This window comes from Pongo pygmaeus, chromosome 4 (genome assembly GCF_028885625.2).
Source record: "Pongo pygmaeus isolate AG05252 chromosome 4, NHGRI_mPonPyg2-v2.0_pri, whole genome shotgun sequence".
NCBI lineage: Eukaryota > Metazoa > Chordata > Mammalia > Primates > Hominidae > Pongo > Pongo pygmaeus.
In genome coordinates, this window is record NC_072377.2 from 94,609,459 (window position 1) to 94,632,677 (window position 23,219).

General features: G+C 37.7%; 1 protein-coding gene across 6 annotated transcripts in view; it reads left to right on the plus strand.

Moving 5' to 3' along the window:
* The window catches only part of ADGRV1 (adhesion G protein-coupled receptor V1), a 593,238-nt gene that overhangs the window by 161,120 nt on the left and 408,899 nt on the right, over positions 1 to 23,219 (plus strand). For all 6 annotated transcript variants that reach the window (XM_054488480.2, XM_063664978.1, XM_063664980.1 and 3 more), the window contains exons 44-50: positions 2,849 to 3,024; positions 3,733 to 3,857; positions 13,636 to 13,793; positions 13,890 to 14,033; positions 14,346 to 14,453; positions 17,457 to 17,721; positions 18,425 to 18,547. In XM_054488480.2, the coding sequence (XP_054344455.1) occupies positions 2,849 to 3,024; positions 3,733 to 3,857; positions 13,636 to 13,793; positions 13,890 to 14,033; positions 14,346 to 14,453; positions 17,457 to 17,721; positions 18,425 to 18,547 (1,099 nt within the window). The remainder of the gene's footprint in view (positions 1 to 2,848; positions 3,025 to 3,732; positions 3,858 to 13,635; positions 13,794 to 13,889; positions 14,034 to 14,345; positions 14,454 to 17,456; positions 17,722 to 18,424; positions 18,548 to 23,219) is intronic.

Sequence of the window (23,219 nt, forward strand, 5' to 3'; positions counted from 1 at the left end):
AAATGCTGGATTTGGGATAAATGTGATCTATACTCACAGTTTACCTTCCCAAACCTCTCTTTCTGTATATTAACAATTTTCTGTTCCTGCTACTAAACTTTATTTTTTAAAACAGTTTAAGTTTAAAATGCAGCACATTAACATGGCACATGTACACATATGTAACAAACCTGCATGTTGTGCACATGTACCCTAGAACTTAAAGTATAATAATAAAAAAAAACAAGCAATTTGCAAGATTATGTTGCAAATGTGATTTTTTTTTTTTTTTTTTTTTTGAGGCAGAGTCTCACTCTGTCATCCAGGCTGGAGTTCAGTGGTGCAATCTAGGTTTACTGCAAACTCTACCTCCCAGGTTCAAGTGATTCTGGAGTGCAGTGATGCAATCTCAGCTCACTGCAAGCTCTGCCTCCTGGGTTCACGCCATTCTCCTGCCTTGGCCTCCCGAGTGGCTACAGGCGCCCACCACTACAGGCGCCCACCGCTATGTCTGGCTAATTTTTCGTATTTTTAGTACAGACGGGGTTTCACCATGTTAGCCAGGATGGTCTCGATCTCCTGACCTCGTGATCCGCCTGCCTCAGCCTCCCAAAGTGCTGGGATTACAGGCGTGAGCCACCGCACCCAGCTATGCCCAGCTAATTTTTTGTATTTTTAGTAAAAATAGGGTTTCACCATATTGGCCAGTCTGGTCCCAAACCCCTGGTGCCAAGTGATCCACCTGCCTCAACCTCCCAAAGTGTTGGGATTAAAGGCATGAACCACTGCGCCGGGCCTGTGATTATTTTGACTCATTTTTTATTGTGGAAGAATATGTGTAATATAAGATTTACCATTTTCACCATTTTTAGTGAACATTTCAGTGGCATTAATTATATTCATAGCAATGTACAACCATCACCACCATCTATTTCCAAAATTTTTCATCATTCCAAGGACAAACTCTGTGCCCATTAAGTAGTAACTCCCTAGTCCTCCTCCCACTAGTAATCTCCCATCTACTTTCTGTCTCTATGAATTTGCCTATTCTAGATATTTTGCATATGTGAAATTATACAGTATTTAACCCTTTTGTGTCTGACTTGCTTCACTCAGCAAAATGTTTTCAAGGTTCATCTGTGTTGTTACAGGTATCAGAACTTCATTCCCTTTTTACAGCTAGATTATATTTTATTGTATGTGTATACCGTAATTTTTAAATCCAGCCATCTGTTGTGTTGTTTCCACCTTTTGACTCTTGTCAATAAAGCTACATTATTGTGAAAATAAAATAAAATAAAATAGCTGGTTATGTTAGCTTTAGGCATTTTTCAAGCCAGCTATATAAAATATAATCTAAAATAATAGATTTAAAGCTATTTTGTCTAAAACAGTCCATCTAATAATTATTTTTTTAAATGATCATTTTATGTAACTTCAGCACATTTGCAAATGCATATTCATTTTCATGGTTTTTTTTCACATTTTGGAAATTTAAAACCTTAATTGGTTTGTGCAAGATCACTTACATTTAAATCTTGAAATATATATATAAAAATTCAAATTTGAAATATTTTATTAATTTTCTATTGCTTTATTCATGTTTTTTCATCTTTTAAAATTTTTCTTAAATTTATTTATTTATTTTTTTACTGTGACTTTTTTCATAAAAGACTCCTTTTTCACAGTATAGCTATATACTTTTCTTTTTATTAGGCAAATTAAATGTTAGAGCAAATTGGATTAAATAAATTTTTTAACCGACATAACTGCTTTTATTCCAAAAAGTTTTTATTTTGAGGTATAAATAGTAAAATACACAAATCTTAAGTATATGGCTTAGTGATTGTAAAGATATATATATACACACGTAACTACCACTCAGATTAAAATATTTAACATTAAGGCTGGGCGTAGTGGCACACGCCTGTAATCTTCGGGCGGCTAGGTGCGTGGATCACTTGAGGTCAGGAGTTCGAGACCAGCCTGGTCAACATAGTGAAACCCTATCTCTACTAAAAATACAAAAACTAGCTGGGTGTAGTGGTGTGTACCTGTAATGGTACTCAGGAGGCTGAGGCAGGAGAATAACTTGAACTTGGGAGGTGGAGGTTGCAGTGAACAGAGTGCCACTGCATTCCAGCCTGGGTGACAGCACAAGACTCTGTCTCATAAATAAATAAATAAATGTATTTAACATTATCATCACCCAGAAGATTCCCCCTGTCTCTTCCCCTTTCCAGAGGAAACTACTTTCTGATTTCTATCATTGAAGACTCATTTTGCTGGTTCTTGAGCTTCATATAAATAGAATCATACAGTGTGTACTCTTTTGTGTTGGCTTCTTTCACTCAATATAATGTTTAGGTCTGTATGGTTGCATGCATCAGTAGTTGGACATTTCTTTTAATCACTGAGTAGCATTTTATAAAATAGCCCACTATTGGTTGCTGTTCTCCCACTGATGAACATTTGGGATGTTTCTAATTTGTGCCTGCTGTGACTACAACTGTTTTTTTAACAGTGAACCCTAGATTAGAATGAGATTAATCAAGTTATGTAGCCAGAGCAGGACAAAAAGTTCACAAAAATGAAGACATAGATGTAATTTTTAATCAATGTTATTTTAAAATGCACTAAATATTTTTTGGACACTTCAGTGCAATATATCACAAAGTTGAAAATCCTAAAAGTAGTAACCTGAAACAGGTGTAACCATCACATTGTAGGAATCAGTATTAAATCAAAGTGAGATGATATTTTTCAAAACATGCTATTTTGTTGTCAGAAATGTTTAGTAGATTTCGCTGTATGTGTGTTACAAAAAATACTGTATTCTAGTAACCTTATCTTTTGATTTTGTTTTCAGGCCCTACAAATATCTGCCATATTAGACACGGAACCAGAAATGGATGAGTATTTTGTTTGCACCTTGTTTAATCCAACTGGAGGTGCTAGACTAGGGGCGCATGTTCAAACGCTGATAACAGTTTTGCAAAACCAGGCCCCTTTGGGGCTATTCAGTATCTCTGCAGTTGAAAATAGGTATAGTTTATTCATAAGGAAATTATCACTTCTGAAGCTATAAGTAGGGAATATTTTTTGACATAAGAAAATGCTGAAGGAAATTGATGTCTGATTATTTTAAAAGGGATTTTTAAAATGAACTCTAGAAAAGATAGGTCTAGAGAGACCAGTTACTCTCCTAACTGGGAGTATCAAAAACCTAAACTCACCCTGTTATTAGAGTGGTGTTATTAGAATTCTTATTTTCTCATAGTTCACACTTTCAGGTAAAGGTCTGTACTATTTTGTGTTTTAAAAACAATAAAAAGCAAGAAATAATATAAAGCAGACTTAACTGCTCAAACCAAGTGAATGACTCTTCAAACATATATTAACATGACTGTGGTTTTAAAATTTCTTCTAGAGGCTGACAAATATTTATTTTTATATCATAAAAATATTTTAATAGATCTAGTTTCATTAATGTTAATTTCCTGACTCATTTTTTTCCTATAAAGTGTTTTTGATACATGTGTGAAGAAACATAAGAATGACAATTTTATTTCTTTTTCAGAATATATAGTGTGAAGTTACTGAAGTAACTGATTTTCAGTATTTTCTTTTCATCTCATCTTGGATTGTGTAAATTTAAAAGTGTATTAAGTATATGCTAGCAATATGATATATATTTTAAATATGTAGAATGTATACTTTTTCTGCTTCCCACAGTCCATGTATTTCTTTCAGAGCCACCTCCATAGACATCGAAGAAGCCAATAGGACTGTGTATTTAAATGTATCTCGAACTAATGGCATTGATTTGGCTGTGAGTGTGCAGTGGGAGACAGTATCTGAAACAGCCTTTGGCATGAGTATGTTTCATTTCTTATGAGAACAAAATTATGTAACGAAGAAATATTGCATGTATAAGATTTATATTTTTTCCTTTGAATTGTATGTTATTGATCATTTGAAAATGGAAAACAGATAATCTAATTCTTTTATTGCATCTATAAATATGTGTTGAGGCTGGGCATGGTGGCTCATGCCTGTAATCCCAGCACTTTGGAAGGCCGAGGTGGGCGGATCACAAGGTCAGGAGATTGAGACCATCCTGGCTAACACGGTGAAACCTCATCTTTACTAAAAATACAAAAAATTAGCCGGGCATACTGGCGGGCGCCTGTAGTCCCAGCTACTCGGGAGGCTAAGACAGGAGAATGGCGTGAACCTGGGAGGCGGAGCTTGCAGTGAGCTGAGATTGTGCCACTGCACTCCAGCCTGGGCAACAGAGCAAGACTCGGTCTAAAAAATAAAATAAAATAAAATATGTATTGAGTGCCTGTGCCAGGCATGGCACTGAACTCGTGGATCTTAGAATTTAGGGGGTGGGGGTGACAGAAATGAATCAAGTAAGTAAAAATCAATGTATACTTTAAACTTTAATAAGTGCTGAGGGGGAGGAGCCAAGATGGCCGAATAGGAACAGCTCCAGTCTACAGCTCCCAGCGCGAGCGACACAGAAGACGGGTGATTTCTGCATTTCCATCTGAGGTACCGTGTTCATCTCACTAGGGAGTGCCAGACAGTGGGCGCAGGTCAGTGGGTGAGCGCACCGTGCGCCAGCCGAAGCAGGGGCGAGGCATTGCCTCACTCGGGAAGCGCAAGGGGTCAGGGAGTTCCCCTTCCAGAGGTGACAGACCGCACCTGGAAAATCGGGCCACTCCCACCCGAATACTGTGCTTTTCCGACGGGCTTAGGAAACGGTGCCCCAGGAGAGTATAGCCCGCACCTGGCTCAGAGGGTCCTACGCCCATGGAGTCTCGCTGATTGCTAGCACAGCAGTCTGAGATCAAGCAGCAAGTCGGCAGCGAGGCTGGGGGAGGGGCGCCCGCCATTGCCCAGGCTCGCTTAGGTAAACAAAGCAGCCTGGAAGCTTGAACTGGGTGGAGCCCACCACAGCTCAAGGAGGCCTGCCTGCCTCTGTAGGCTCCACCTCTGGGGGCAGGGCACAGACAAACAAAAAGACAGCAGTAACCTCTACAGACTTAAATGTCCCTGTCTGACAGCTGTGAGGAGAGCAGTGGTTCTCCCAGCACGCAGCTGGAGATCTGAGAACGGGCTGACTGCCTCCTCAAGTGGGTCCCTGACCCCTGACCCCCGAGCAGCCTAACTGGGAGGCACCCCCCAGCAGGGGCAGACTGACACCTCACACGGCCGGCCAGGTACTCCAACAGACCTGCAGCTGAGGGTTCTGTCTGTTAGAAGGAAAACTAACAGAAAGGACATCCACACCAAAAACCCATCTGTACATCACCATCATCAAAGACCAAAAGTAGATAAAACCACAAAGATGGGGAAAAAACAGAGCAGAAAAACTGGAAACTCTAAATACCAGAGTACCTCTCCTCCTCCAAAGGAACGCAGTTCCTCACCAGCAACGTAACAAAGCTGGACGGAGAATGACTTTGACGAGCTGAGAGAAGAAGGCTTCAGACGATCAAATTACTCCGAGCTACGGGAGGATATTCAATCCAAAGGCAAAGAAGTTGAAAACTTTGAAAAAAATTTAGAAGAATGTATAACTAGAATAACCAATACAGAGAAGTGCTTAAAGGAGCTGATGGAGCTGAAAACCAAGGCTCGAGAACTACGTGAAGAATGCAGAAGCCTCAGGAGCCGATGCGATCAAATGGAAGAAAGGGTATCAGCCCTGGAAGATGAAATGAATGAAATGAAGCGAGAAGGGAAGTTTAGAGAAAAAAGAATAAAAAGAAACGAGCAAAGCCTCCAAGAAATGTGGGACTATGTGAAAAGACCAAATCTACGTCTGATTGGTGTACCTGAAAGTGATGGGGAGAATGGAAACAAGTTGGAAAACACTCTGCAGGATATTATCCAGGAGAACTTCCCCAATCTAGCAAGGCAGGCCAACATTCAGATTCAGGAAATACAGAGAACGCCACAAAGATACTCTTCGAGAAGAGAAACTCCAAGACACATAATTGTCAGATTCACCAAAGTTGAAATGAAGGAAAAAATGTTAAGGGCAGCCAGAGAGAAAGGACGGGTTACCATCAAAGGGAAGCCCATCAGACTAACAGCGGATCTCTTGGCAGAAACCCTACAAGCCAGAAGAGAGTGGGGGCCAATATTCAACATTCTTAAAGAAAAGAATTTTCAACCCAGAATTTCATATCCTGCCAAACTAAGCTTCATAAGTGAAGGAGAAATAAAATACTTTACAGACAAGCAAATGCTGAGAGATTTTGTCACCACCAGGCCTGCCCTAAAAGAGCTCTTGAAGGAAGCGCTAAACATGGAAAGGCACAACCGGTACCAGCCACTGCAAAATCATACCGAAATGTAAAGACCATTGAGACTAGGAAGAGACTGCATCAACTAACGAGCAAAACATCGAGCTAACATCATAATGACAGGATCAAATTCACACATAACAATATTAACTTTAAATGTAAATGGACTAAATGCTCCAATTAAAAGACACAGACTGGCAAATTGGATAAAGACTCAAGACCCATCAGTGTGCTGTATTCAGGAAACCCATCTCACGTGCAGAGACACACATAGGTTCAAAATAAAAGGATGGAGGAAGATCTACCAAGCAAATGGAAAACAAAAAAAGGCAGGGGTTGCAATCCTAGTCTCTGATAAAACAGACTTTAAACCAACAAAGATCAAAAGAGACAAAGAAGGCCATTACATAATGGTAAAGGGATTAATTCAACAAGAAGAGCTAACTATCCTAAATATATATGCACCCAATACAGGAGCACCCAGATTCATAAAGCAAGTCCTGAGTGACCTACAAAGAGACTTAGACTCCCACACATTAATAATGGGAGACTTTAACACCCCACTGTCAACATTAGACAGATCAACGAGACAGAAAGTCAACAAGGATACCCAGGAATTGAACTCAGCTCTGCACCAAGCAGACCTAATAGACATGTACAGAACTCTCCACCCCAAATCAACAGAATATACATTTTTTTCAGCACCACACCACACCTATTCCAAAATTGACCATATCCTTGGAAGTAAAGCTCTCCTCAATAAATGTAAAAGAACAGAAATTGTAACAAACTGTCTCTCAGATCACAGTGCAATCAAGCTAGAACTCAGGATTAAGAATCTCACTCAAAACCGCTCAACTACGTGGAAACTGAACAACCTGCTCCTGAATGACTACTGGGTACATAACGAAATGAAGGCAGAAATAAAGATGTTCTTTGAAACCAACGAGAACCAAGACACAACATACCAGAATCTCTGGGATGCATTCAAAGCAGTGTGTAGAGGGAAATTTATAGCACTAAATGCCCACAAGAGAAAGCAGGAAAGATCCAAAATTGACACCCTAACATCACAATTAAAAGAACTAGAAAAGCAAGAGCAAACACATTCAAAAGCTAGCAGAAGGCAAGAAATAACTAAAATCAGAGCAGAACTGAAGGAAATAGAGACACAAAAAACCCTTCAAAAAATAAATGAATCCAGGAGCTGGTTTTTTGAAAGGATCAACAAAATTGATAGACCGCTAGCAAGATTAATAAAGAAAAAAAGAGAGAAGAATCAAATAGATGCAATAAAAAATGATAAAGGGGATATCACCACCGATCCCACAGAAATACAAACTACCATCAGAGAATATTACAAACACCTCTATGCAAATAAACTAGAAAATCTAGAAGAAATGGATAAATTCCTCAACACATACACCCTCCCAAGACTAAACCAGGAAGAAGTTGAATCTCTGAATAGACCAATAACAGGAGCTGAAATTGTGGCAATAATCAATAGCTTACCAACCAAAAAAAGTCCAGGACCAGATGGGTTCACAGCCGAATTCTACCAGAGGTACAAGGAGGAGCTGGTACCATTCCTTCTGAAACTATTCCAATCAATAGAAAAAGAGGGAATCCTCCCTAACTCATTTTATGAGGCCAGCATCATCCTCATACCAAAGCCTGGCAGAGACACAACAAAAAAAGAGAATTTTAGACCAATATCCTTGATGAACATTGATGCAAAAATCCTCAATAAAATACTGGCAAACAGAATCCAGCAGCACATCAAAAAGCTTATCCACCATGATCAAGTGGGCTTCATCCCTGGGATGCAAGGCTGGTTCAATATACGCAAATCAATAAATGTAATCCAGCATATAAACAGAACCAAAGACAAAAACCACATGATTATCTCAATAGATGCAGAAAAGGCCTTTGACAAAATTCAACAACCCTTCATGCTAAAAACTCTCAATAAATTAGGAATTGATGGGACGTATCTCAAAATAATAAGAGCTATTTATGACAAACCCACAGCCAATATCATACTGAATGGGCAAAAACTGAAAGCATTCCCTTTGAAAACTGGCACAAGACAGGGATGCCCTCTCTCGCCACTTCTATTCAACATAGTGTTGGAAGTTCTGGCCAGGGCAATTAGGCAGGAGAAGGAAATCAAGGGTATTCAATTAGGAAAAGAGGAAGTCAAATTGTCCTTGTTTGCAGATGACATGATAGTATATCTAGAAAACCCCATTGTCTCAGCCCAAAATCTCCTTAAGCTGATAAGCAACTTCAGCAAAGTCTCAGGATACAAAATCAATGTGCAAAAATCACAAGCATTCTTATACATCAATAACAGACAAACAGAGAGCCAAATCATGAGTGAACTCCCATTCACAATTGCTTCAAAGAGAATAAAATACCTAGGAATCCAACTTACAAGGGATGTGAAAGACCTCTTCAAGGAGAACTACAAACCACTGCTCAAGGAAATAAAAGAGGATACAAACAAATGGAAGAACATTCCATGCTCATGGGTAGGAACAATCAATATCATGAAAATGGCCATCCTTCCCAAGGTAATTTACAGATTCAATGCCATCCCCATCAAGCTACCAATGACTTTCTTCACAGAATTGGAAAAAACTACTTTAAAGTTCATATGGAACCAAAAAAGAGCCCGCATCGCCAAGTCAATCCTAAGCCAAAAGAACAAAGCTGGAGGCATCACGCTACCTGACTTCAAACTATACTACAAGGCTACAGTAACCAAAACAGCATGGTACTGGTACCAAAACAGAGATATAGATCAATGGAACAGAACAGAGCCGTTAGAAATAATGCCACATATCTACAACCATCTGATCTTTGACAAACCTGACAAAAACAAGAAATGGGGAAAGGATTCCCTATTTAATAAATGGTGCTGGGAAAACTGGCTAGCCATATGTAGAAAGCTGAAACTGGATCCCTTCCTTACACCTTATACAAAAATCAATTCAAGATGGATTAAAGACTTAAATGTTAGACCTAAAACCATAAAAACCCTAGAAGAAAACCTAGGCAATACCATTCAGGACATAGGCATGGGCAAGGACTTCATGTCTAAAACACCAAAAGCAATGGCAACAAAAGCCAAAATTGACAAATGGGATCTAATTAAACTAAAGAGCTTCTGCACAGCAAAGGAAACTACCATCAGAGTGAACAGGCAACCTACAAAATGGGAGAAAATTTTCGCAACCTACTCATCTGACAAAGGGCTAATATCCAGAATCTACAATGAACTCCAACAAATTTACAAGAAAAAAACAAACAACCCCATCAAAAAGTGGGCGAAGGACATGAACAGACACTTCTCAAAAGAAGACATTTATGCAGCCAAAAGACACATGAAAAAATGCTCACCATCACTGGCCATCAGAGAAATGCAAATCAAAACCACAATGAGATACCATCTCACACCAGTTAGAATGGTGATCATTAAAAAGTCAGGAAACAACAGGTGCTGGAGAGGATGTGGAGAAATAGGAACACTTTTACACTGTTGGTGGGACTGTAAACTAGTTCAACCCTTGTGGAAGTCAGTGTGGCGATTCCTCAGGGATCTAGAACTAGAAATTCCATTCGACCCAGCCATCCCATTACTGGGTATATACCCAAAGGACTATAAATCATGCTGCTATAAAGACACATGCACACGTATGTTTATTGCCGCATTATTCACAATAGCAAAGACTTGGAACCAACCCAAATGTCCAACAATGATAGACTGGATTAAGAAAATGTGGCACATCTACACCATGGAATACTATGCAGCCATAAGAAATGATGAGTTCATGTCCTTTGTAGGGACATGGATGAAATTGGAAATCATCATTCTCAGTAAACTATCGCAAGAACAAAAAACCAAACACCGCATATTCTCACTCATAGGTGGGAATTGAACAATGAGAACACATGGACACAGGAAGGGGAACATCACACTTCAGGGACTGTTGTGGGGTGGGGGGAGGGGGGAGGGATAACATTGGGAGATATACCTAAGGCTAGATGACGAGTTGGTGGGTGCAGTGCACCAGCATGGCACATGTATACATATGTAACTTACCTGCACATTGGGCACATGTACCATAAAACCTAAAGTATAATAATAATAATAATAATAATAATTACAATAAAAGAAAAAAAAAGAAAAAAAAAAAGAAATGTAAAAAAAAAAAACTTTAATAAGTGCTTCAAAGGAGAAGTTCTAAGTGTTGAAAGAATATAGGGGAATGCTTTCAAGGGGTATTGATCTTTGAACTAAGACTGAATGATGAGTAGAGATTGATTATGCAAAGGACTGGGTTGGAAGAACATGGAGGTGAGAGTGAGAAGCTGTGAAGGCAGAAAACTGAGGCATAAAAAGCACACATAAGCGAAGAACTTGAGTGGATAGTAGGTACAGAAATAAGGAGGAATGTTGAGCTTGGATAGCTGGACAGGACCATATCATTCAAGAACTTAAGGAATATTTTATAGTTGCCAGTCTTTATAACAGTGTTAACGGAAAACCTTTGAGTGGTTTAGGAGTGGAGGAGAGTTACCATATGGAATGTGGTATGGTATAATCATATTTGGATTTTGAAGATATTATTCACAGTGCCGTGTAAATAATGGGCTGACACAGAAAAGAAGTGAAGATACAGGGAGGCAAGATGATGGTACCTTAGACTATGTGTTGAATATGAGGGTGAGGGAGAGGGAAGTACCAAAGATGACTCAGGCTTCTAGCTTGTGCAGTTGGATGGGAGAAGGGGTTCATGCTGTTCACTAAGATGGAATTCCAAAAAAAGAATAGATGTATTTTAGTAAGGGGAGTAAAATAAATGTGGTTTAACACATTTTGAATTTGAGTTACTTTTGAGAATAAATTTCTCTAGACTCAAAAGAAGGTCTCTGCTGGGCTGGGCGCAGTGGCTCATGCCTGTAATCCCAGCACTTTGGGAGGCCAAGGTGGGCGGATCACCTGGGGTCAGGAGTTCGAGACCAGCCTGACCCACACGGAGAAACCCCATCTCTACTAAAAATACAAAAAAAAAATTAGCCGGGCTTGGTGGCGCACGCCTATAATCCCAGCTACTTGGGAAGGCTGAGGCAGGAGAATCGCTTGAACCTAGGAGGTGGAGGATGCCGTGAGCCGAGATTGCGCTATTGCACTCCAGCCTGGGCAACAAGAGCAAAAACTCCATCTCAAAAAAAAAAAGGTCTCTGCTGGAGAGATAAACCTGGGAACTTTAGCTATATATATTGTATTTGAAGTCATGGAAATTGATGTAATACTCTGACAAGAAAGCTGAAGATGGAGAAGGGAAGAGGACACTATAGACTGAACTATAAGAAGGTTCAACTTGAATGGCTGAGGATATGGGATGATGGCCTAGCAAAGGAGACTTAGAGGACCTGGTAAGAAACTCAGGAGAAAACAGGATGGCAGATACCAGCAGAAGAGTGCTTTAAAATGGAGGAAAAAGTAAACAGTGTCAACCCCTGGTGAGAAGTCCAGTAAAATGAGAACCTGAAAAATAACTATTATAATTAGCAACATAGAAGGCATTAATGACCATAGAAAGGGCTATTTGTATAGAAAGATGGGGACTGAATACCATTTTGAATAGAGGTGAAAGAAGAGAGACCTCAAATATATGCAACCATTTCAAGAAGTTTGGCAGGGAAGATAGGACCTGGAGAAGGTAGTAGTGGTGTGGTGTAGGATTCAGAAGGTTTTTTGCATGTTTAGTTTGGAGAGACCTAAGCATGTGTAGGTTGGATGGAAAAGGTAGAGAAATGTTGAATATTTAGAAGAAAAAGGAGATAATTAATAGTGGTATGGTTATGTGGAAGACAAGTTTAGATGGGATCCAAAAAAGAAAAATTCTGGTTTCTAATTTAGATTTCTCCATTACTGCTTGGACTTTGCATGTGTTTTTTGGAAGTACTCATGAGAGCACATGTTGGAGATTCTTAATCATTAGCAGTCATTGCTTATTCTTCATTTGTGGTCATCTTGAACTATTTTAGAGAAGGATTTGTCCATATGTCAGGACCATTTGGGACTCTAAATGAAAAATCTGCAGTATACCTTTAAAAGGGAGCAACATAAAAATTTAAAATGCTGGATTTTTAGGAAAGGAAATTGCTATTGGATATTACATGTAAGGCATTGACAAATTATCTTGAATTTTGGTAATCTAAAAATGATCAATCGTTTATAGGGAGCCCAGGTTTCAACCTTGATAGTTGTTCTTACTGCATCATGTTCACACCATTAACCAAAATTTAAAAAGAACTTAATGTTTTGGAGGGAAGCAGCCATGTTAAGAGATTATACATTTTAAAAAAAATTTTTACTCTTCATTAGTTAGGGGATTTTTATTTTTGCCCTTTTTTGTTTCTTTTTTTTTTGTAGCACAAAATTTTAAAACATGTACCAGTTGTAGCAGTTTGATAAAACCTTGACAGCCATTTGAAATATGTGAGTCTGCTTGGCATTCTTAAAATATATAAAGTATAAAGTGAAAAATTAGATGGGCATAATTTCAAATTAATCACGTAAATTTTTTAAACCAAATATTTATCATGTTTCTATAAAGGGTATTATTATAAAATTTCTCAGTTATATTTTCATCAGCTTTACAGAAGTTGATAAAAATCATGTTCTGCATATTTCCCTTTAAAATATACATTTAGTATTTATTTAGTTAGTTTTTGAGCCAGGGTCTGGCCATGTCACCCAAGCTGGAGTGTAGTGGCACTATCTTGGCTCACTACAACCTCCGCCTCCCGGGTTCAAGCAATTCTCGTGCCTCAGCCATCCGAGTAGCTGGTATTACAGGCGCACACCACCAAGCCCAGCTGATTTTTGTATTTTTAGTAGAGAACGGTTTCACCATGTTGGCCAGGCTGGTCTCAAACTCCTGACCTCAAGTGATCCACCTACGTCGGCCTCCCAAAATTCTGGGATTACAAGCGTGAGCCACCGTGCCCAGCCACATTTAGTATTTATTTCTAAATACACCTTGGAAAAGTATGTGTAGGTATAAAGCAGAGCTTTAACGCATTTTCTTGGTTTTCAAATAATAATTTTTAAAAAATTCTTATTTGTAGTACAAATTCATTATTTGTAGTTAAAGTTTTCTTACTTGTGTCTTTTCACACTCATACACACACACGTCATGAAAGGATTTTCATTTGTAGTCACAAATGCACTAGTCTCATTGTTTAAACAATAAATTAGAATATGTAAGTTTTTGAAGGAATAACAAACCAGTAAACCATGATTCGTGTTTTTCAGGGGGAATGGATGTTGTGTTTTCCATATTTCAAAGTTTTTTGGATGAATCAGCTTCTGGCTGGTGTTTCTTTACTTTGGAAAATTTAATATATGGTATAATGTTAAGAAAATCATCTGTTACTGTTTACCGATGGCAGGGGATTTTTATTCCAGTTGAGGTAAACATCAGTATTTTTTTATAGTACAAAAATAAAATGTGCAGATAAATTTTCGATGTATCATGAATAACTGTATTCTTATTCCTTATTTTCTAGGATTTAAATATAGAAAATCCTAAAACTTGTGAGGCCTTTAATATTGGTTTTTCTCCCTACTTTGTGATTACTCATGAAGAAAGAAATGAAAAGCCTTCTCTTAACAGTGTGTTTACATTCACATCTGGATTTAAATTATTCCTGGTAAAAAAATTTTCATTTTTAAATAGATTGCTTTCTTTAAAAGAAATTAAGATTTGTAAGATTATTCAAATTGGAAGATAATGTATGTTTTATGTTAATGTGAAAAAGGACTTTTTGTGAGTTGATATACATTTTAGCAAAGTATCTTAATCCGGGGATATTTTTGTCTTTTTAAAATGACAGTTATGCGTAGCTTGGTATTAAAATTTTTTAAGTCTTGCACTTCAGATAGTAACTCATGCTATTAGTGTGTTCAGTGGTTTTCTTAGTTCAACTCTCCTTTAAGTTTTCATTCCCACTCTTCCCTTGCAGGTACAAACAATCATTATTCTGGAAAGTTCTCAAGTAAGATATTTTACTTCAGACAGCCAAGATTATTTAATCATTGCAAGTCAAAGAGATGATTCTGAATTAACTCAGGTTTGATTCTTTTAAAATGAAGTGGGTTTTTTTTGCTTTTCTTTTTAACATTATAATTGAAATTTACCAAAGGTATGATCTGCTGGTTTAGTATAAAAGAAAACCAGAATTTGATTGTGGTAAAGTAGAATATAAAGACTGGTTAGTTAAAAGTTAATTTTTAAACACCAGGGTCATAAAATATTATATTGTCTTCAGGAGCCAAGGATAATGCAATAATAAAAGTGAACATTTAATTAGAATTTAACTGAATTGCAAAACATTGTGGAGAAAAATCACACAGCCAGACAGAGAGTATCACTAAAAATTCATGATTAGCATTGCCACACGGGCATTCAGTATCACCTCAGAAATCCCACATTTCTTTAGTAAACTAGAGCTTGTAATTCTAGTAATGCTTATTTGATAACTTTTGTCACTCCTTAAACTTCCATACATGCTTCACATTTCCATTTTCAGCTAATTCCCTTGTTGAAGTGAAAGCTACCAAAAGGGGTATTATTCATTTTCCCAACATCAAATTCAAAAACCCACTTGAAACCCAATCTTATTCCTCATTCCTGCTACGACAGAGAAAGTGTCCCTTCTAAAAAGCCAGGCCTCTCACATAGGTGCTCATCTTGTCCTCATAAGGTTTAGCTATTCCCTCCATCTCTGACGTCTCTCTCTCTCTATTTGGTTACTACAATCAGCCTAAATGTTCCAGCTTCACCCAGCTTAAAAAGAAATTCCTCCCCTGATGTCATTCCCTTCTAGTTTTCATTTCATTTCCTTTCTCCCTTCTATAGTAAGACATCCTGAAAGAATTATCTACTTGTTTTGTCTTTACTTCCCTGTGCTCACCGATGACAACTGCATTACCAGATCCAGTGGGTGTTTTTCTGTGCAATCATTGTACATTCTACCAGCATGTGACAGTCACCTCATCCTCAAATATAAATCTTACCTTGCTTTCTAACACACTACACAAATTTTCCTTTTCCCTTTCTCTCTGTGTGTATGTGTGTGTGTGTGTGTGAGATCCTTCTCAGTCCCCATTGCCAGTTCCTCTTCCCTTTCGTAAACTTAGATGTCTTGGAGTTTTCCAGAAAGATTCACTTATAGTTCGAATTTTTTTTTTCTTTCTCGTCACTCACCTGGATACTTTTATCAATCCTATGGTTTTAAATATCAGCAATAGGCTAGTGTATTTTAAATTATATCTGTAGCCTTTCCTCTGTATTCCAGGCCTACATACCTAACTGCCTATTGACATGTTCACTTAAATATATTTTTGGTACATAATATTTAACATATCCCAAACTGAACCTTTGATTTTCACTATGAAACTTGTTACTTCAGTGCTAGCTTTCATCTCAGGAAATAGCAACCCCACGAACTCAGTTGCTTAGGACAGAATCCTGAGATATTTCTTCCTTGATTACTCCTTTTTTTAAGTGGGGGGGATGGGGTCTGGCTCTGTGGCCCAGGCTTGAGTGCAGTGCCATGGTCACAGGTCACTATAGCCTTGACCTCCTGGGCTCTGGTGATCCTCCTACCTTAGCCTCCCGGGTGGCTGGGTCAACAGGCGTGTGTCACCACACCTGGCTGATTTTTTGTATTTTGTAGAGATGGGGTTTCACCATGTTTCTCAGGCTGGTCTTGAACTTACTCCTTTTTATTCTTTCACATCGAGTTTATCATTAAGTATTTTTTATTATATGTGTCAATAAGTGGAGACATTTTGTCTCTACTCCTCCCTACTCCAGGTCCCCACTATTTCTCTTCCACACCATTATAGTGTCCTCCTAGCTGTTCTCTGAATTTCCTTGACCTCCTCAGATCCATTCTCCATTGAGTAACTAGAGGCATTTTTTGAAAATGTTATTTGACTAATGTTATTTCTGATTTTAAAACCACTCAATGATTTGCAGTTATACTTAGAGTAAATTTGAAATTATTTAATATGGGCTTAACATAGGATAGCTATATTTCCTGATTTGCCTTGGAAAGTACTGGATTATGCCTGTTCTGGTATTGTTATTAATATTGCCCCTTTCACTCTTTAAAGGATCCCTGTTTAGGTGATTAATTATATGGTCACCCTAATGGAAGGTACTCCATGATGATCTTACCTCTCCAGCCTTAACTCTCATCATTCTCCCAGCACTATCAGATTCCTTCCAGTCTTTATTCAGATAATGACCAACTTTTTCTGTCTTAAGAACTTTGTCATGTTGTTCCTTCTAACTTGATTTCCCAAATACCTTCATAATTCTGTATCAGACCATCCTAATTGTCATCTTCAGTACTTGACTCATTTTATACTCATACATTGACTTAATTATTGATATGTTTCTTGTTTACCTTTTCCTAATAGTTAATAAGATCCATAAAGGGAAAGGCCGCTGTATTCATAGTTCCTAGCATAATATCTGTGGCTCAAAAGTTCCTAATTGTTGACTGAATAAGTATAATTTTCTGTGACATTGACCAGCTTGCCTTCAGGTAGGGTCTGAATTTTAATTTTGCATTTATGAACACTTACCCTGAAACCTTGCGTGCATTGACTGCCACCATGGGGACAAAAAGGATTTAGGTGTTTCTCTGTATTCTATTGCTCGAGCAATTGATAATAATATTGCAGCATTAGAATGTTTCTTATTCAGTTCTAAATTTTTCATATGTAGTTTATTTCCTGGTTTTAGCTTTCCCTTTTCCTGCTGTCACCAACCCTTACCCAGATGTACATTTGATACTGATTTCTTTTCAAATAACTTCTCTTTCATTCACTCTGTGTGTGTGTGTATGTGTACTTATGTGCATAGACATATATGTGCACACACAGATTAGATAAGGGAGAGAGCAGCGAGGGAGCATCAGTTTTCGTATTTTCTTATTTATGAAAGTATCTTTTTAATCAAATAAAAGGATCCAAGAGAGTAAACATATGGTATTGATTACATTCTTGCAAGTGCTAAATTCCTAGTCATAAAGGGTTTTGTATTTCAACATTTCCTTCAGGTCTTCAGGTGGAATGGAAGAAGCTTCGTGTTGCATCAAAAACTCCCTGTCCGAGGTGTGCTGACCATGGCCTTGTTCAACAAGGGAGGCTCTGTGTTCTTAGCCATTTCCCAGGCTAATGCCAGGCTGAACTCCCTTTTATTCAGATGGTCTGGCAGCGGGTTTATTAACTTTCAAGAGGTGCCTGTCAGTGGGACAACAGAAGTTGAGGCTTTGTCCTCAGCCAATGATATTTACTTGATATTTGCCAAAAATGTCTTTCGAGGTGAGAAGATAAAGTATTTGTAGTGTATATATAGTTATTGAAATCATCTAGCATTCATATGGTATATTTTATATGAAAATGCCCTTGCAATAATTTTTTACTAATCCGTAGAATATTTCTTGATAGATAAGTATTAATTGTCAGCTGTAAATGGATTTTTGAGAAATAGTTAAGCATTATACCCCTAATCTTGTGTTCTGACTACTACCTGAAAGTTATATGAAAACAAAATTGGAAGTAGATAGGTAAAGTTGAAAGATACATGAATATTTTATACCCAGGATGCAAACAAGTAACTTTTTATATGTATTTACTTGAGGTGCCATGAATAATTTATAGTATTAATAAATAATGTTCAAAACTTTTTATAAGACTCAGAATATTCTTGGAAGGAAAATTTGCTTTTTGCTGCTGAGTAGAACTTTCATGGGTAAAATTGCAACATTCCTAAAAAAATAAAAAAAATTGTCCTTGTTCTTTCTTTAACATTATATCATGGTTAATGACTAATAATGTATTCATGTCATGCAGTAAATGCAAAAAGACTTTTGAAGTACTTCCTATTAACTTGTATTTTTATTAGACTAAATGGATTCTGAGGAAATTTGTTTCTTGATATTTTTATTGTAGTTTTATTATGTAATTTTGTCATTTTTTCCTGTAACTTTTGCATTAAGATTTGATTTATATTTCATTATTGTAGGAGATCAGAATTCAATTGATATTTTCATCTGGGAGATGGGACAGTCTTCCTTCAGGTATTTGCAGTCCCTAGATTTTGTTGCTGTTAACAGAATCCACTCCTTCACACCAGCCTCAGGAATAGGTAAGGACTTTTCAACTGCTCACCAATTCTAAAGGTAGTATGGAAAGCCGGAATGATTTTAATCTCAGTGATTTAGATTTAGTGTCATATTGCCAGACACTGGGTATTTTTTTTTTGGAGGTGCGGTCTCACTGTGTTGCCCAGGCTGGAGTGCAGTGGGGCAATCTCTGCTCACTGCAAGCTCTGCCTCCCAGGTTCCGCCATTCTCCTGCCTCAGCCTCCCCAGTAGCTGGGACTACAGGCGTCCGCCACCACGTCTGGCTAATTTTTTTGTATTTTTAGTAGAGACGGGGTTTCACCGTGTTAGCCAGGATGGTCTTGATCTCCTGACCTTGTGATCCGCCCACCTCGGCCTCCCAAAGTGCTGGTATTATAGGCATGAGCCACCACGCCCACCCGACTCTGGGTATTTTAATAAGAATGTAACATCAAGGTCTTTACAATACTCCTCCCAGAAATCCTATAATTTTTTGAAATTCTTCTGAATTTCAATTTTCTTTTTGCAGATCAATACTTTCAGAATGGACATTGGCTTGAGAATAATCAGAATAACTAAAATGTGGAGGAAAATATTAGTGAAGAATAAAAATAATATATTTCTTTTGTCTAGAGAAACATGAAGAGTGACATTAAATATGTATTTTTAAAATATGAAAGTATGTATATGGCAATAGCAAGTATTTACATTTAAGAATTTTTTTTAAGTTGGAGAATGACTATGAGAATTCTTCCAGCTTCATGAACTCTGCCAACCTCCTCCACAGTCTGAAATCCTTTCTTGGTCTTCTGTACTTTAATCCACACGTCAGAAACATAAGCAATATTTTTAATCACTGTGGTTTCAGAAACAAAGTCAATTGGAGAGAACCCAAGGTATTATTGCTGTCTGCAGGTTGTAGGATTATTTTAGGGTTGGCAAGGAATCCTTTGGGTGGGCCAGTGATGATAAGGAGATGAAGCTGAGGCCAGCTGGCATGGTGAGCTTATCAAGCTGGCTCATGGGGTGGGTGTTCATAGCGTAGGGAGGAGACACAGACAGTGGGTCATCATGTCTCCTGTTGAGGTGTCTAGAGAATTTGTGAGCCAAGCCTGAGTGGCTCCATAGGTGACTCTGGATGAATCACAGTCCTGCTTTTAAACTGAGATATGGCAATTCTGTATGAATTAAATGGCACACAGTTATTAATTTGATATTATATGTAAGTCAGTGTTACAATGCTGTGAAGAATTCCTCTACTTAAAAGCCTTAATGTATGGTTGGAGAAGCAAGAAAAAATATTAAGATACTAATTCAAGGTACAGGACTGTATTAGTCCATTCTCACACTGCTTTAGAAAACTATCTGAAACTGGGTATTTTATGAAGAAAAAAGGTTTAATTGACTCACAGTTCCACAGACTGTATAGAAAGCATGCTTTAGGAGGCCTCAGGAAGCTTACAATCATGGCAGAAGGGTGAAGGGGAACCAAGCACCTTCTTTACATGGTGGAGGGAAAAAGAGAGAGTGAAGGGGGAAGTGCTGCACACTTTTAAACAACTAGATCTTGGGAGAACTCCCCTGCTATCACAAGAACAGCAAGCGGGAAATCCATCTCTATGATCCAATCACCTCCCACCAGGTCCCTCCCCCAACACTGAAAATTATAATTTGACATGAGATTTGGGTTGGGACACAGAGCCAGACCATTTCAGTGACCAATACCATTTGCTCTGTGAGGAGTAGAATTGGAGTGATTAAGAGAGTTAAGAGAGAGCTTGAGCTATATCTGCGTGGATTGGCAGGACACACTTTGGGCAGAGGGAAAGGTATGAGCAAAGGAGAAAGGCAGATGTGTTTATAGCATTGAGGGCACCATTGCTAGATGAAACTGCCAGGGACAGAGGATTTGACCAGAATGTTGTAGTGCTGAGATTGGAGATACAACACTGGAATCTAGAGAAGATGGCCTGGAATGGCAGGCACATGGTATGCCTGTGCCTCAAATCATCCAGCAGTTTTCACACATTTTGGTCTTAGAATCTATTCGTATTTATTGTGTAAGAGATTAAAACTGAGAAATTTTAAAGTCATTTATTTTAAAATGACAGCTATATACTCATTATGTGTAAATATAACGTTATTTTTAAAAAACACTTTCTAAAACGAACACTTTTATGAGAAGAGTGGCATTGGTTTTATTTTAATTTTTGAAAATCTCTTTAATGTCTGGTTTAATACATGGTATGTAGATTCTACTTTTTATTTATGTATTTAATTAATTTTTTAAAGAGACAGCATTTTGCTCATTTGTCAGGCTATAATATAGTGATGCAATCATAGCTTACTGCAGCCTTGAACACATGAGTTCAAGCCATACTCCTGCCTCAGCCTCCTGAATAGCTAGGACTACGGGCATGCTCCATCATGCCCACATAATTAAAAAATTTTTTTTTTTTGTAAAAGTGGAGTTTCTTTGTGTTGCCCAGGCTGATCTTGAGCTCCTGGCTTCAAGAGATCCTCCCGCCTCAAAGTGCTGGGATTAGTCGTGAGACACTGTGCCCAACTGATTCTCTTAATTAATTAACTTTTTTCCATCTTTATTAAGGCTTGATTGACAAATAAACATTACATATATTTAAGATATACAATGTGATATTTTGATATACATATAATGATGTGTATTTCCTCAATTGAGCTAATTAACCCATCCATTACCTCACATATTTACCTTTTTTTTGATGAAAACACTTAAAATCTAGTCTCTTAGCAATTTCAAGTACACAATACATTATTATTAACTATAGTTATTATGCTGTAGGTTAGGTCCACAGAAATTACCCATCTTATAACTGAAAGTTGGTATTCTTTAATCAAAATCTCCCATTTCTCCCACGCCCTGGCCCCTGGCAAGCACAATTCTACAATTTGCTTTTTTGAGTTTGACTTTTTCAGATTCCACATATAAGTGAGATCAGGCAGTACTTGTCTGAGTCTGGGTTCTCATGTCTGCATCTGAATTCAGTCTACTGCAGTATTATCAGTCATTTAGCCTCTGCTAAGTTCTATACACTCATGAAAGAATGAGAGTGAAGTGGAAAAACAGCATTATTATGAAAACAGCATTATTTTCGTATTATTATGCAAATAGTTTTGACCTCTGAAATCCTCTAAAAGGGTTTCAATGTCTCTTAGATCCCTGGATCACACTCAGCAGTAGTGAGATAGAGAAATCCTTGAAGGCTTTTCAATGGCAAATGATGATCAAAGGCATGTTTTACAACTCCTCATAGCTTTGGTGTATAGAATATGCTGGATGAAGTAACTTGCAACTGCCTGGGCAAGAGTTGAGGGCCTTTAGCTGGGGTGAGAAATTAGGAATGAAGATTCTTGTGAGAAAGAGAAATTAGAAATGAAAATCCTTGTGGGAAAGAGAAGTTAGAAATGAAGATTCAACAGCACTTAATGTCTGTTCAAATGTGGGGAGCAAAAATTATTATACCTTGGCAATTGAGAGGAGAATGGTTTTAAATTAGGAAAAGACACAGAAAATGTCTGTAGTGGGAAATGTGATGAGCTTGTTTATAGGCGTCTTCAGTTTGAGATAATATAGAAGCATGTGTAGGTGGTTAGTAGAGATGTGGAACTAGAATCAGGAAGAAATTGGTGTTAAAGGTTTGGATTTTGGAGACATCCATGCGTGGGGATAGTTGAACTCACAAATGTTAAAATGTACAAAGTAAATTATATTGATTGCAAAGACTAGAAGATTTAGCACAAATACAGGAGTCAGTATTTGGAATTTTTCCCTTAGGTCCCAGCTACTGCTTTCTTTATCAGGCATTTAACATTTAGGCAGTGTTACCTTCAGTCACCTCAACTACTGACCAGGAATCACAGGTTATTTATGTCTAACTTTTAAATTAGTATTACTTTTAATTTACAAGTTATAATTATATTACATATATTGAGTGTAGTATGATGTTTTGATAAATGTATACAACGTGGAATATTAAATCAAGCTATTAACATATCCATCACTTAACATTTTTGTGATGATACAGTTGAAATGTACTCAGTTATTTTGAAACATACTGTACATTATTATTGATTATAGTCACCCTGGTGTGCAGATCTCAAAAATTCCTCGTCTAGGCAAAATTTTGTACCTTTTGACCACCAACTTCCCATTCTCTTGCTCTTCCCCACCCTGGCGACTATTGTTGTACTCTTTGCTATGAATTCAAGTTTTAAAAGATTCCACAACTAGTGAGATCATGCAGTATTTGTCTTTCTGTGCCTAGCTTATTTACTTGGATAATGTCTTCCAGATCCATCCATGTTGTCCCAAATGACAGAATTTTGTTCTTTTTTTGAAACGGAATAGTATTCTATCACGTATATATACCACATTTTCTTTATCCATTCATCTGTTGATAGATATATAGGTTGAGTTCACATTTTGGCTATTGTGAATAGTGCTGTAATGAACATGGGAGTGCAGATATCCCTTTGACATACCGATTTCAATTTCTTTTGACATATTCCTAGACAGAAGTGGGTATTGCTGGATCATTCTGTTCATTGTTGGGGGAACCTCCATACCATTTTCCATGACATCTTACTAGTTTACATTTCTACCAACAGTGCATCTGCAAGGATTTCCTTTTCTCCTCTTCTTCTTTTTTTTAATAA